This window comes from Ranitomeya variabilis, chromosome 4, assembly GCF_051348905.1.
Source record: "Ranitomeya variabilis isolate aRanVar5 chromosome 4, aRanVar5.hap1, whole genome shotgun sequence".
Taxonomy (NCBI): Eukaryota; Metazoa; Chordata; class Amphibia; order Anura; family Dendrobatidae; genus Ranitomeya; species Ranitomeya variabilis.
The window spans coordinates 37,777,925-37,793,105 of NC_135235.1; the positions used below are offsets into that span (position 1 = coordinate 37,777,925).

The 15,181-nt window shown below is 45.8% G+C and overlaps 1 protein-coding gene across 2 annotated transcripts in view; it reads left to right on the forward strand.

Moving 5' to 3' along the window:
* EDRF1 (erythroid differentiation regulatory factor 1) overlaps positions 1-15,181 on the forward strand; it is an 86,412-nt gene that overhangs the window by 8,823 nt on the left and 62,408 nt on the right. For both annotated transcript variants that reach the window (XM_077258362.1, XM_077258361.1), the window contains 10 exons: positions 852-963; positions 1,863-2,010; positions 2,090-2,198; positions 4,141-4,252; positions 5,623-5,901; positions 6,987-7,058; positions 7,131-7,281; positions 7,572-7,757; positions 9,316-9,516; positions 11,605-11,823. In XM_077258362.1, coding sequence (XP_077114477.1) covers positions 852-963; positions 1,863-2,010; positions 2,090-2,198; positions 4,141-4,252; positions 5,623-5,901; positions 6,987-7,058; positions 7,131-7,281; positions 7,572-7,757; positions 9,316-9,516; positions 11,605-11,823 — 1,589 coding nt within the window. The remainder of the gene's footprint in view (positions 1-851; positions 964-1,862; positions 2,011-2,089; positions 2,199-4,140; positions 4,253-5,622; positions 5,902-6,986; positions 7,059-7,130; positions 7,282-7,571; positions 7,758-9,315; positions 9,517-11,604; positions 11,824-15,181) is intronic.

Consider the following 15,181-nt stretch of genomic DNA (forward strand, 5'->3'; position numbering starts at 1 on the left):
AGCTTCCAGAGCCAAAATGCATTCATATAATATTGCTAGCTATAAAAATAACTAAAAAATGTACAATACCTGGATCCTGGGGCTATCACATAAGCCTTCACAATTTAGAACAGGCTGTAAAAGAAATCCTGAGACGTTCTCTCCCAGGATCAGACACAGGAATAAACAGACTGTCTAGCAGGAGTTTTTAAAGCGACCTTGCACCCCAGATACAATTTGTCTTTATTTTCTTAATGTATAAATGCCATTTTTGGTGCTCTTGCTTAATCCACGTTGGGGGCCACTTCTGTAAGTTATAAATTTCTGCCCCCTTGGGGGTCTGACTTCTGGGAAACCTTCATTCAATCCCCAAAACAGGGCTATGCAGAGCACGGTGTTGAATTGAGCTGAGGTATGCATTCTCGACCTCCTCTACATTCATAGGACTGAAAGACTATCGGACCGCCGAACCCTGCTTTCTCCGGCAGTCCCATGGACCATTAATGGACTGGAGATCGAACAGGAAAACTTCTACTCAGTTTAAGATGGGTCTATGCAGAGCTCAGTTTGTGGGATCGCTGGGTGGGGGTCCACCAGTCGGAGTGATTCCCTAAGGATTGGGGATAACTTGCTATTTTGGGACCACCCCTAAATGGTAAATTTAAAGGAACACTTGTGGAAGAACAGATATTGTGTTTTCCCTAGTCTAGGGTTGAAGAGGTGATGCATGATTCAGAAATTACAAGGATATCGGGAAAGCGAGTTTCCTGCGTACTTCTTTGCGCATTGTGTGAAATTTGCACCTAAATCCGCTGTAAAAATGTTTGCACATCATTACATCTTAATGTCTCTGCTTTTCTTGGTTAATTTAGGGATAACAACAAGCCAATCAATGTGCTGACCGGGATTGATTATTGGCTCGATAACCTGATCTGTAATGTTCCAGAGCTCGTCATGTGCTTCCACGTGAATGGGATTGTGCAGGTGAGATATAAAAGCATCGGCAGGAGCTTTCCTCCTAGTTCCAATCCTCAAGGGCCCATGTCTTCAGGGTCTTCTTAGTATTACACAGGTAATGGAAGTATAACCGGTGCAGTACTAATTAAATCCTGAAAACGTGATCTGTTGAGGATTTGACTTGGGGAACACTTCTGTATTTGATCTGACTGGTTAAAATCATTTCTGTAGTGATCTTTATGTGCTGTTTGTAAATGTCTTTGAAATATCCCCAGACTCCGTGCATAATTTACCCATTTAGAAAATGGCGAGAAAATGTCGTGGCATGCTTTAAGGGATTGTCTACTACCTGGACAACCCTTTATTTCAATTAAGTAGTCCCCATTGAAAAATAAAAATAGCATACTCCCCTCCCCCACGGGTGCCATTTCAGCGATGTTGGAGCTCGTGTGACAGTGTTATACTACATGGACCATTCTGCGGCTGCTCTTAGGCTTCAGCGCTGTCACTTCTTCTGTTTGTCTCATTTTTTCTGAAGTAAGTGAGCGATCAGTAGCCCAATAGTGGCCTCTGACTGCAGGGCTCATGTGGCATAACAGTGTCATGCAAGCCCCGGAGACACAATGCCAACATTGCAAGAGCGGGCCAATGTCAGAGGTAAGTATATTTATTTTGCAAGGAGATAGTGTCCTGTTTTCACTCATTTTAAAATAGGTTATCCAGGTAGTGGACAACCCCTTTTAAAATGAGTGAAAACAGGAATAATGAGATAACAATATTCATTGAAAAAGACCAATGAATGGACACCATTTAGTGCAATACTTCCTTTGCCTCAGCAAGCTGGCGGATGCTGCTCAAGGACCATGGTAAGACGTCCAGTATAAGCAAAAGTCTGACATATTTTTCTTTTTTTTGTCTTTTTGCAGAAATATGAGATGATTAAAACAGAAGATATTCCTAATCTGGAGAACTCCAACTTCTCTACCAAGGTGATCAAAGACATTGCACAGAATATTTTATCATTTCTAAAGTCAAACTGCACAAAAGAAGGCCATACATACTGGCTGTTCAAAGGTAAACCGGGGCAGACTAGAAATGCGGATTCTTTATCCTTAGGGCAGATTATATTATTCACTTGTGCCGTGTCCTTCAGCCAGCGGCAGCGACATTGTGAAGCTCTACGATCTCACAACCCTATGCGAAGAAACCGAGGACAAGTACCAGAACCCCTTCACTCTGCCGGTGGCTGTGTTACTTTACAAGTAAGTCATTTATTGACTGTGTTGAGCGCATTTGTCTGGAAGTTATCCAGATTTAGGCCGGATTCACGCGGTCCGAGTAAGGGCTGTGCGCTGCTCTCGTGAACCAAACACAACAGCCTCATATATGCCTAGCCCGGATGTTTCAAGCTGTACTTGGACTGTGACGCTTGAAACTGGTTTTATACTATAATTTTGCTGTTGACTTTTTTGTACTTTTAAGTAAAAAAAAAAAAAAAAAAATTCCGTTTTTGATGGGAGATAAGTCTGGAGATGCTGCAGGCCATAAAACAAGCAACTGGTGTTCTGGAAATATCTTGTTGAAAAATGTCTCTTGGGAAACTTTGAAAAAGTGGGTGTACCATTTGTTCCTCCAGGAAATCAGTATAACTCCAAACTGTTATTGTACCTGGAATGAGGACTAGAGGGGTCCTGTGATTGCAGGTTCAAAGCTACTAAGGAAGACAAAAAAATGGAAAAAATCAGAAAAGTTTAAATTCTCCCTTTTCCCCATACAGAAACGGAAAAAATAAAAGCATATTTGGTATCGCAGCATCTACCACCTATTAAAAAATAAATTAAATATTTCAACTATAGTGAGTTCTCTAAGGAAAGGAAAAAAAAAATAAACCTAGACATTTTTTTATTTTTTTTTCATCTCACTCTTTTTCTAAAATGTGCAGTGCTAAACAGTCAAAATGTTATCAATAAAAACTGCATGTCAGCAAGTGAAAAAACAAACCCTCCCACATCTCCATCAATGGGAAAATTAAAAAAGTTTCCAGTCCCAGAAAATGGCGACACAATGCAAATGTTATCCCTCAAAAGCAAGCCCATGTTTGGCTGCAGTCATTGCCCGAAGAATTGGCACCCTTAAAATTGTTCCAGAAGTAATTTTCTGGAATAAATATTGCAATAAAACCTGCTGTGTTATACACACGTTTATTTCCTTTGTGTTTATTGCAACAACAATAAAAAGAAAAAAGGCAAATCGGAAATAATTTCACACTAAGCCCCGAAAATGGGCCGGATTGTTGGAACCTTTCCAAAATTGTGGATAAACTACTTTGTTTCAAGCATGTGATGATCGTTCCAGCTCACCTGTGTATGAAAATTGCACCTGGAACCAATTTAAAAGGGGAGAAGTTGATTCAATCTTTGTATTGTGTGTCTGCGTTTGCCACACAAAGCATAGCGAACAGAAAGAGGAGAAGAGAACGATCTGAGGACTTTTCGTGAAATATTCTCTGGAGTTTTTTCTGTGCACAGACCATAATTGCCAGTTGCTGTAAGAAGGACATGTACTGTAATTCATGCGTTTGTCACGTTGCGTGATAGACCGCAAGCTTGTGTATAGAACCAGTTTCTCGGTAAGGAGGTCGAGTTCTTTCTGGCTCAAGTGTCTTCAAATCTTCCCAATGTCCCATACAAGGATCGCCCTGTTATTTCCCGGGGACACTTTACTCTAGTTACAGCTGTCTGCCGTGCTTTCTTCTGGCGTAGTATGCCTCGATAACTAGGAACAGGTTGTAATATTTATGTCTGTTTAGAACCGGGAAATCGACGTGAGTAACTGAGCCTCGCGTCTCAGCGGGACATTAAAAGAGCCACTAAAGAATAATTAACCGCTGATGAATGAAGTGATTAAAGCCCATCCCTCAGTCCCTTCCTGCTAATAGCAGCCCGTATCCTTTTTGAATGCTTTTTTCTGCTGTGATCCTTGTCACTTGTGATATTTCCCCAGAGTGCACTTGTAAACAATGCGGAGCTCTACGCGGTGCACTAACATTAGATATTTCACATCTTGCATTAAACGTGTACGTTTTTACAGCGGAACAGCAAAGGGAGATGTGCGGCATCCTGTGTGAGGGAGAGACCTCTTGTGGCATATTGTGGTACTGCAGGAGCAACGCTCTGATGCTTTCTTAATATTATTTTTTTCTAGGGTGGCTTGTAACATGATGATGAAGAAAACCCAAAATAGAAAACATTACGGAACTATTCGCACTTTGTTATTAAACTGTCTGAAGTTAGTGGATAAAGGACGGCACCCACAGGTAAGGTTTTACAATCAGGACTTGTTCACACTGCGGATTGTATCAAGTGGAAAATCGGCATGCTGCAGGGTTTTTTAAATGCAAAAATTGACCTGCAGTGGAAGCTTATCAATCCACAGCATGTTGATTTCTGATCTCGCATAGACAGCAAGAGGTTGGCTTGGCTATCGAAATAATCCGTCATCCAGCCCCCTTCATCAAAAAGAAACGCTCTGAATGATAAGCGGATCTGCCAGGATATCAGTGCAGCTTTCCTAGTATAAGTATTAGATTTGGTGCAGATCGATTCACAGGACCCAGACTATTGGCCACACCAGTGATCTGTGGCCGTTGGACTTGATCTGTGAGAACAGCCTCCTACCTGATGGCGTTTGCGGCTCTTCTTTTGATTAGCCGGCTTGGTGTGATGTCACTCCACAACAATGAGCTCGTTCTAAGCCAGCTAATAAAAATAAATGGTATGGATGCCATCTGGTAAGAGGCAATTTTCATAATTCCCATCCAGCGGCCACAGATGATTGATGTGGTTGATGATCTCATTTGCATCTCTTAAGGGCTCGAGCACACGACCTTAAAAATCGGATGAGTGCCAACGATTGCTTTCACGGATAGCACTTGTCCGCATGTTATTCTGTGGGGCTGTGCACATGTTCAATTGTTTTTGTTTAGTCTGTCCGAGCAAAAAAATCGCATCATGCATCAGTTGCCTCCGATTATCGGATAGCCATTCATGTCTGTGTCAATGGAAAAAATAGGACTGCACTCGGATCACATCCGAGTGCAGTTCCAGTTTTAACAGACTGACAGAATGGAGAAGTTTTGTTTTTTTATTCTTTTGCACAGCTGAAAAAATCAGATCACACTCTGATCAAACTTTGATTAAACTCTGATCAGGGTGTGATGAGCATAATTGGGCCGATTTTCTCTGATGAGCAATCCCTAGCCTAACAATTATATTTATTTCAAGAACACATCTAGACATATGAGTATATTGCATTACTTAATCTTATTCTGGGGTGCAGCCTCCTAATTCTGCTAGTTGCCATTGTAAAAAATCCATAAGCTTTCTAGATATCACCTGAGGGTCTGTGGAATACCATACCGTGATTTCTGTAAGTTTTTAATTCCTCAAATACCCAATTAAAAGCTCTGTGTAGACACAGTCAACAATCAGTGCTGGGAATATAGATTTCTAAAGCCTGCAGTATTGTGAATGCAGCTCTGGAGCATATCCGTACAAGAAGTTATAGAATACACCTTATTGCACTGCTTAATGTTTCCTGATTTAGCTGGGACCTTGCATGACTTGCTACTTTTGTAGGAATAGCAATACATATTTAATATATTTTGCCTTTTACATCTATTTTCAGATCATTGCTTCAGCCAATTACATGCTGTCAGAGCTGTTTCAGCTTGAGCCCAAGAAAGAGGAAAGTGGAGAAGGATCTCTTAATGGGAACTCTGATGAGAGTTATAGTGAGGAGGAGGAGGAGGAGGACGATGAGGAAGAGGAGCTGCCGGATAGTGATGAAAATGGCTCCTACGATTGTCCTCCTAAACCCCCAGAAGATTGCAAAGCTATAGCCATCATTAAATCCGTCCGGGAGCTGTCTGTGCCAGAGAAGTACAAGTCCACTCATCAGATCAGGGTAAGGACATTTCTACGTCTTGAGCATGATGGCCTCTGCTACATTCGTTATCTATAAATCTGAAGACACCAAGTACAGAGCTCCGAAATCTCTCAGTCCCATAGACGACAAATGGCGCTGAGTTCCACATTCGTGACTTCCACTCCATCATAACGGGGCTTTACACAGTCCTGTTCTCAGGATTATTGGGAGTCCCAACTGCTGGGTCAGTAATTCATCCACTATACATTGGAAAATTTGGCACAAATTCAAGTATGTAAATAATGACTCTGTTTTCAGACTGTTTGATTTCATTTAATAATGTGATAAATGGACAGTCTATTTAAGAATGATGTGCCAGATATTAGGTCTCTTCCTTCTGTGTAACTTTTTGTCACTGCCTGTTACTAAGTGTAATCCATCTCTCACAACAGACACAAATTTCAGTAAGTGGGGGAGGGTCTCTGTCACTTTATATTGGGTGGGGGTCGGCCTTTGTCACTCTATATTGGATGGGAACGTTCCTTTGTTGCTTTATATTGGGTTAGGGACAGCTTTTGTTGCTTTATATTGGGTTGGACCTTCCTTTGTCACTTGATATTGGGTGGGGGCCGCCTTTTTTCCCTTGATATTAGGTGGGGGCAGGCCTTTGGCTCTTGATATTAGGTGGGGGCTGGCCTTTGGCTCTTGATATTAGGTGGGGGGCCGGCCCTTGGTGCTTTATAATGGGTGGGGGGGCCTTTGTCCCTTGATATTTTGTGGGGGCCGGCCTTTGTTGCTTTATATTGGGTGGGGGGCCAGTCTTTGGCTCTCTGGTCCTGCTTTTGTTGTACACACCGCCTTTCTCTTCATGTTAAACTGGTTATTCCAGCACCTATAGTTCTGTAGGAAGGTTGATGAAAAGGAATTTCCCGCTTACTGATGGAAAATTACAGGGCGTGAGAACACTGACACGTGTTGGACATATAAGACTGGTTTGGGAACCAGAAGCAGGTTCACCTTATTGTGGCTAATGAGGGCAGAAAGACCCAACTTTTTTTTACATTTTTTGTATGTGAGAGGACAGGTTTTCTTTGAATATTATGGATGTTTTTTTTTACTTCCAGCCTAGCTGCACGTTTCCGGTTTGCAGTGACACAGAGGAACGCTGCCGCTTAGTCCTCAGTTATCTCCTAGAAGTAAGTCCACATTCAGGTTCTTCAATCAGGTTTTGCACAGACTTTCTTTTAAATTTTTGTGTTGCTTTTTAGGGGTTAAAATCCATCGATGGCAGTATTAAAAAGGAAGGAGAATTGCCAGCTGCGGACCCCAATACGCCCATACCCTTAAAATATGAAGATGAGTCCGCCAATGTCGTCTCTGAGTGTCTGGAAAAACAGATGGCGCGCTTTATGCAGAAGAGTAAGGACTTTTCCTCTAATTGCCTCTTTATATTGGATATTTCAAGGGGTTATAAAGTATCAGTATTTTTTTTTTTTTTTTTTTTTGACTATCTGGAAAAAATAAAATAAAATCACATAGCCGAGAAAATGCATTACAAACTATGGCAAAAGCAGCAGCCCCAAAATTTGTACATTTGTGGTATATTGTATAACTGAATCCCTGCTTAAAAACCCATTAGCCAAGAAAAAAGTAATTTGTGCCTTGGCGTGTTCGGTGACCACGCCGGTTTTCTTTTCTTACCCGTCTAGTGGAAAGTTGTGATAACCAGAGCTCCAGCAGATCCGGCATCATCCCCAGCTCCTGGCAGTTCAAGATGAAGCTACAGCTGATAATTAAAGCCTCCAAAGCTTATTACGTGCTCTCAGACGCTGCAATGAGCCTGCAGAAATATGGCCGAGCCTTGCGATATGTCAAGTTGGCCCTACAGTGTTATGGTAAGTCGTTGCGTAACCTGCGCAGGGACGTGCGCTCGGCTATTTTGGCAGGTGCTTACAATAGGTGCCGTTATGTTCAGCTGACTTCAAAGCAGAATCTACTGTTCTACATACAGAAATACCTAAACATCCTCTTGTTTTCAACTTGGAAGCCATTTTGTCGTTTATATGGCTGAATTTTTTTCGTATAAAAGGTGACTCCTTCCCAATAGACTACACTTGGTCTGCCGACATTCAGCTCCTATTAGTTTTCTTACCCCATAGACTTATTTGGGATGTCCCATGGTCTCCTGTCTCTCCCTCCAATAAAGGGCCCAAGAAAAGAGAGTTTTTGGTACTCTTTCTCATACACTTCGTTGGAGAACACGGCACTCTCCCTTTTTTTGGGTGGTCTATTTTACTCCTCCTGCTTTTGTACTAAATAGCTAGGTGTCAGCAGACCAGGTGTAGGCTGTTGGGGAAGAATAGACTTCTTTGAGGGTTTCTGCATCCACAATGAAGACTACGAGAAAGAGATTCTCCGGAGAGTACCAAAAATCCTCTTATGGTCAGATTCTGACCCAAAACTAAGGTGGCTAGCAGCATGTAAAATGGGTGATTGCTAGGGGTGCCAGGTGTCAGACCCCCTCTGATCCTAGGCATATGTCATTAATATAAATGTACTGAACAACTCCCTTTAACATGAATATTCAATCCTTGTGCATAAGGTGATAGATGTATTTTTTAATATTTTTTTTTTTAGGGAAACCCTTTTGCAAAAATAGATTTTCCCAGAATGATGAGAAGCATCTTTTGGTCCCTTAATGGCTTCTCCAGTACTATGACATTGATGACCTGTCCTCAGGATAGGTCATCAACATCAGATTTGTGGGTGTCTGATACACGGCGTCCATGCTGATCTACTTGTACCGCAGCTACCTAATGTACAGTGTGCCGAGCCAGAACAGCACAGCTCCGTACACCGTGTAGTGGCCATTCCTGGGTTCTGCAGCTCAACTCCCGTTAAAGTGAATGCGATATAAGCTGCAGTACCCCAGAAAGGCCTCTACATGGCGCTGAGAGCTGTACGATGCTTTCCTCATACACTGCTTACATCCGGCTGTAGAAAGTCGATCGGTGGCAGCGCAAGATGTCCGTCCCCAATCTTAAGGATAGGTCACCAATATCAGTGTCCTGGACAGTGCCTTTAAGGCCACCTGGACTTGGCTTTTTTTTAATATTTATTATAAATACTTATTAAACATAAATGGATTTAGTAAAATATGGTTTTCGTGGATATTATGATCTATTATATGAACAGTGGGAATGAATTTGGCTTGCATGGTGTAAGATATTTACAAGGGACGCAGCGTGGAGGCAGTGCTCAGCCTCCTCTATACTGGTATCATTATGGGCTGCAGGCAGGAAGTGTTTGCCTGCCAGTGGATGACTTTTCTCTCTCCCGGCTTGGCCAGATATGCATGTGTATGTCGCTTGGGGTCAGTGCTGATAGATGCTACGGTTTTCTATTAGGACGTCGATTGACACGTGCAGCTCCTCTCTTCTTCCTCCGCTCTAGATGCTTACAGCTGCCTATGTACAAACCAAGTTCCCGAGGTGATGCTGCTGCTGTGTCAGTACCTCGCACTCTGCGGTGACATCCATCTCATGCTGGCCCAGAACGCTGGCAATCGAGCCGCCTACTTCGAGGAATATAACTACCAAACAAGGGACGATCAAGAGATTCTGCATAGTCTGCACAGGGAGTCCAGCTGTGAAGGTGAGTCCTGCTGACTGCCGTCCTGCTGACGTGTCCTCGCTCCGACGTGTCCTCGCTGTTCATAATGTATAACCTCCTCGTCACTAACGTGCTCTCCCCTACGGCAGAACATCTAGTGAGCATTAACTGCACCTAATAATTGGCCCATTAAAAAGCAAACTTGTAGGAAAACAATCTGTGCGGACTCTATGCCTTACAGAGGTGGTAATGAGGTGCTGTGAAAAGTCTGGTGTATTGGCAATACTTTTGCCTTTCGGCAGTGCTGTTTTGCCATGATCTGTCCCATGATCTATCTCCACCTTCAAGGACACACAAATTGCAGTTCATCCATGCCATGCTTTTTGTAGTAAAAAAAATTCCTTGGTGACCTTAAAATACTTTTATAATTTACTGTGCATCTATTGAGGCTGTGCAGTTGCTGAGGTGCATACACTGAGGCTCTGCAGCAACTGAGATGTGTAGCGAGGCTCTGCCGCAGATCAGGAGCTTAGTGAGGCTGGCCCTTCAGTAGATCAGGTGCATATAGTGAGGCTCTGCAGCAGATCAGGGGCGTATAGTGAGGCTCTGCAGCAGATCAGGGGTGTATAGTGAGGCTCTGCAGCAGATCAGGGGTGTATAGTGAGGCTCTGCAGCAGATCAGGGGTGTATAGTGAGGCTCTGCAGCAGATCAGGTGCATATAGTGAGGCTCTGCAGCAGATCACGGGCATATAGTGAGGCTCTGCAGCAGATCACGGGCGTATAGTGAGGCTCTGCAGCAGATCAGGGGCGTATACTGAGGCTCTGCAGCAGATTAGGGGCGTATAGCGAGGCTCTGCAGCAGATCAGAGGCATATAGTGAGGCTCTGCAGCAGATCAGGGGCATATAGTGAGGCTCTGCCGCAGATCCGGGGCCTATAGCAAGATTCTGCAACAGATCAGGGCCCCGTAGCGAGGCTCTGCCGCAGATCAGGGGCCCGTAGCGAGGCTCTGTCGCAGATCAGGGGCCTGTAGCGAGGCTCTGCCACAGATCAGGAGCCTATAGCGAGATTCTGCAACAGATCAGGAGCCTGTGGCGACGCTCTGCCGCAGATCAGGGGCCCGTAGCGAGGCTCTGCCGCAGATCAGGGGCCAGTAGGCGAGGCTTTGCCGCAGATCAGGGGCCAGTAGCGAGGCTCGGCCGCAGATCAGGGGCCAGTAGGCGAGGCTTTGCCGCAGATCAGGGGCCAGTAGCGAGGCTCGGCCGCAGATCAGGGGCCAGTAGGCGAGGCTTTGCCGCAGATCAGGGGCCAGTAGCGAGGCTCGGCCGCAGATCAGGGGCCCGTATCGAGGCTCGGCCGCAGATCAGGGGCCCGTATCGAGGCTCGGCCGCAGATCAGGGGCCCGTATCGAGGCTCGGCCGCAGATCAGGGGCCCGTATCGAGGCTCTGTCGCAGATCAGGGGCCCGTATCGAGGCTCGGCCGCAGATCAGGGGCCCGTATCGAGGCTCGGCCGCAGATCAGGGGCCCGTATCGAGGCTCTGCCGCAGATCAGGGGCCCGTATCGAGGCTCTGCCGCAGATCAGGGGCCCGTATCGAGGCTCTGCCGCAGATCAGGGGCCCGTATCGAGGCTCTGCCGCAGATCAGGGGCCCGTATCGAGGCTCTGCCGCAGATCAGGGGCCCGTATCGAGGCTCTGCCGCAGATCAGGGGACCGTATCGAGGCTCTGCCGCAGATCAGGGGACCGTATCGAGGCTCTGCCGCAGATCAGGGGCCCGTATCGAGGCTCTGCCGCAGATCAGGGGCCCGTATCGAGGCTCTGCCGCAGATCAGGGGCCCGTATCGAGGCTCTGCCGCAGATCAGGGGCCCGTATCGAGGCTCTGCCGCAGATCAGGGGCCCGTATCGAGGCTCTGCCGCAGATCAGGGGCCCGTATCGAGGCTCTGCCGCAGATCAGGGGCCCGTATCGAGGCTCTGCCGCAGATCAGGGGCCCGTATCGAGGCTCTGCCGCAGATCAGGGGCCCGTATCGAGGCTCTGCCGCAGATCAGGGGCCCGTATCGAGGCTCTGCTTGCAGCTGAAGTGCTCATTTTGACCTTAAATTTACCTACAACTTTTTTGCCCCTTTCAGGGTTTTCCTTCATAACTGACCTGATGACGGACTTGGAGTGCCAGCTCTCCATCAGCTGTAAATGTTATGAAGCTGCCAGCGATATCCTGATTGTTACAAACCTTAAGACCCAAAACCCCGAGCAGCAGAATCAGGTCCTGAAAAGACTGGGCAATATCCACAATGAAATGGGGGTGTTTTATATGAACCAGGCAGCTGCCCTCCAGACTGAGAGATCAGGTGAGTGTGCTCTGCTTATCGATCTATGATGGATTTTTATTTTTAATTGTCTATATTACACACAATCTGCATTCATTTTGTGTGTAATATAAACAATAAAAAAAAAATCCAGGTGAGAAAACCTGAGTAGTAACGGCAGAGAGCTAGAAATACATAGTCATTAAATGCATTTATTCACATTTTTTGATGAGTGCCCTGTGTTACAAGGGATAGGGTCCTGCTTCCTGTGTAGACATTGCCTGGATAACCCTAAAACATGTTAGTTAATTCTGGTGCTCAATAAACTTTAAGGGCTTTTTCCCATTTTTGCACATTGGTATTGTCAGATAGTTCTTTTAAATACAAGCACTTTTGCAATTTATCGCTCATTAAACTTTTTAGCCGTACTTGAGATACAGTTTTGTTTACAACTTGTCACCTTGGAAACCGACCATCGCTGCTGCGTAGCGCTTGCAAGCTCTTTTCTGTTCAGCTTGTAAGCTTTGTTTTAAAGCTGGCAAGGATCGCTGAAGCTTGCTGTTATCGACTAATCCTGGCCAGCCTCAGCGCATTGCTTACAAACTAGACAGCAGCGGTGGTCAGTCTCCTAGGCAACAAGCTGTAAAAAAAAGTGGCAATATCTCAAGAACTGCTGAAAATATTAATAAAGGGTAAATTGCATAAGTGCTTGTGTTTACAAGAACTATCTGACAATATCCATCTTTGAAGGTGGGATTATAACCCTTTAAGGTCAGGCTACAGTTGGCATGTACACTGTGTTACAAGTTATTACGCAAATTGGATTTAAGTGTCATAAAGATTTAATTGTTTTGTTTTTCAAATAAACTCGTGGATAGTGTTGAGCGATACTTTCCGATATCGGAAAGTATCGGTATCGGAAAGTATCGGCCGATACCGTCACAGTATCGGAATCCAATCCGATACCGATACCCGATCCCAATGCAAGTCAATGGGACGAAAATATCGGAATTAAAATAAACCCTTTATACACTTGTAGGTTCATTCTACATGAAGGAAAACAACTAAGAATATTGTAGGATGTATTGGGGGACGTGGCGGAGATATTAAAGGGACAGAGGTTTAGCCCAATGTAATAGAATAGCAGGATTTTTTATTTTTTTTTATGAAGTTCGGCGTTAGAAAGAATTTGAATATGTTTTTTTTTTTTTTTTTATGTCAGATATTGATGTTTCACTACTTCCACGCCCTTCACCTTCTTTTTTACTTCTCCCACGCTTTCTTCTTAATTATCCTCATCATCAGCTTCTTTGACATCAACTTCTTCACCTTATTCATCTTCTTCTTCATCTTCTACCTATTATTTTTTGGGTTACATTGTTCATATTGTTTTTAGTTTACTATTATCTTCATCATATTCTACTTCTTCATCATATTCTTATTTGTGACAGGCATTCCCGTAGTTGTTATCTATAAAAGTTTGAAGATTACACCTTCCGTTCTGCCTGTCACAAAACAGTTACATTTGTCCGCGTTCAGTTTGGCCTGCAGCATCAGGCTTTATCCAGGGGCACCACGAGGAGGAACGGACTCACCCCCATACACTGCTTAGTCTTCTTCTGCTTATAATTTACATAATATTTTTTGCTCTGATATTTTGTGTTATGCTTAATGTCCTTCTGCTCTTTGTTCTGCAGCCTCTTGTTCTTCTGCTTCTCGGTCTTCCAGGTCGCCGTCGTCTCCAGGGTCGTCGTCTCCGGGGTCGTCGTCATCGGGGTGGTCTTCAGGGTCGTCGTCTCCGGGGTCGTCGTCATCGGGGTGGTCTTCGGGGTCATCGTCTCCAGGGTCGTCGTCATCACGGTGGTTGTCGTCTCTGGTGTCGTCGTCATCTTAGGGGTGGTCTTCTGGGTCATTGTGTTTAGTCTCTTGAACTTGGAAATGTAGCAGAAGGTACAAGAAGGCTGAGAAAATGCCGAGAACCAGCTGATGGAACTGGAACTCGGATGGCTACCCGAAGGTCCAAGAGCCAATGGAACTACCGAGGACCAGCTGACGTTACTGGAACCCGGTTACTAAGCAGGAGGTACCTGTGCTGAAAGCACTACCAAGGACCACCTGACGTTGGTGGAACTCGGATACCCAGAGGGAGGCACCTAAGCCAAAGGCTCTGCCCGGAACCAGCTGACGGTACTGGAACCAGGATGGGGAGCAGAAGGTACAAGAGCAAAAGACACTGCCGAGAACCAGCTGACGGTGCTGGAACCCGGATGGGTAGCCGAAGGTCCAAGAGCCAATGGAACTACCGAGGACCAGCTGACGTTACTGGAACCCGGTTACTAAGCAGGAGGTACCCGTGCCTGAAAGCACTACCAAGGACCACCTGACGTTGGTGGAACTCGGATACCAAAGGGAGGCACCTAAGCCAAAGGCTCTGCCCGGAACCAGCTGACGGTACTGGAACCAGGATGGGGAGCAGAAGGTACAAGAGCAAGTGTCTGCGTGGCTTTTGCAGGACACGATGCCGGCTGCACAGCAGGGGAACAGCTGGCGGTGCTGGACCCCACTGACACATTGGCGAGGTGTTTTTCTCTGTGCAGCTAGCACATCTGGGCCCCAACTGGCGGTGTGTTAGAGCCCAGGGACAGCAGGAGGAGGAGCAGGAGGAGGAGGAGCAGGGGGAGGGGAGTGTAGGCCGAAGCCTGCACTGGCGGCAGCTTTGGGTCTGTTGTGTCTGCGTGGCTTTTGCAGGACACGTTGCCGGCTACACAGCAGGGGAACAGCTGGCGGTGCTGGACCCCACTGACACATTGGCGAGGTGTTTGGCTCTGTGCAGCCAGCACTTCCGGACAGCAACTAGCGTTGTTGGAGCCCGGGCTCTGCAGGTGGAGCAGAGTGTAGGCCGAAGCCTAATTGAACCGATTTCAAAAGTCACCTTTAACCCCCCCTCAGGGGTTACAAAGTAGAAGAGCCACAGCTTATGCAGCAGCAGTGCTGCGCAAGTCAAAGGTTGCTCTTGTAATTTTTCTCCTTGCACACGCTGAATGGAACACGTATAACATTCAGCCCTTTATACAGTCAAACTGTGTAATGGAGGCGAGAGTTCCCTTTGTAATGAGACGCAGCACAGGTGTCAAGAATCCCACCTTGGTGCTGGGTGCAGCCTCCCGAGCGTTGTTATTTGCTGTACAGGAGTCTGCGCTGTCGTGTTATCCCCTGGCCTAGCGCCGTTAGCGCTGCCCATCTTCTGGCATCATGTAATGTCGGCCGGTGCGGTTCGCGATGCCCATGAATCCCAGCCCCGCAGTGTCTTAACATTGTTAAAACACTGCGGGGCTGGGATTCAGGGCCTGGCGCAGCACATATGTTGGCCTCTCACACTCGGGTCCTTACACCCGCTTCA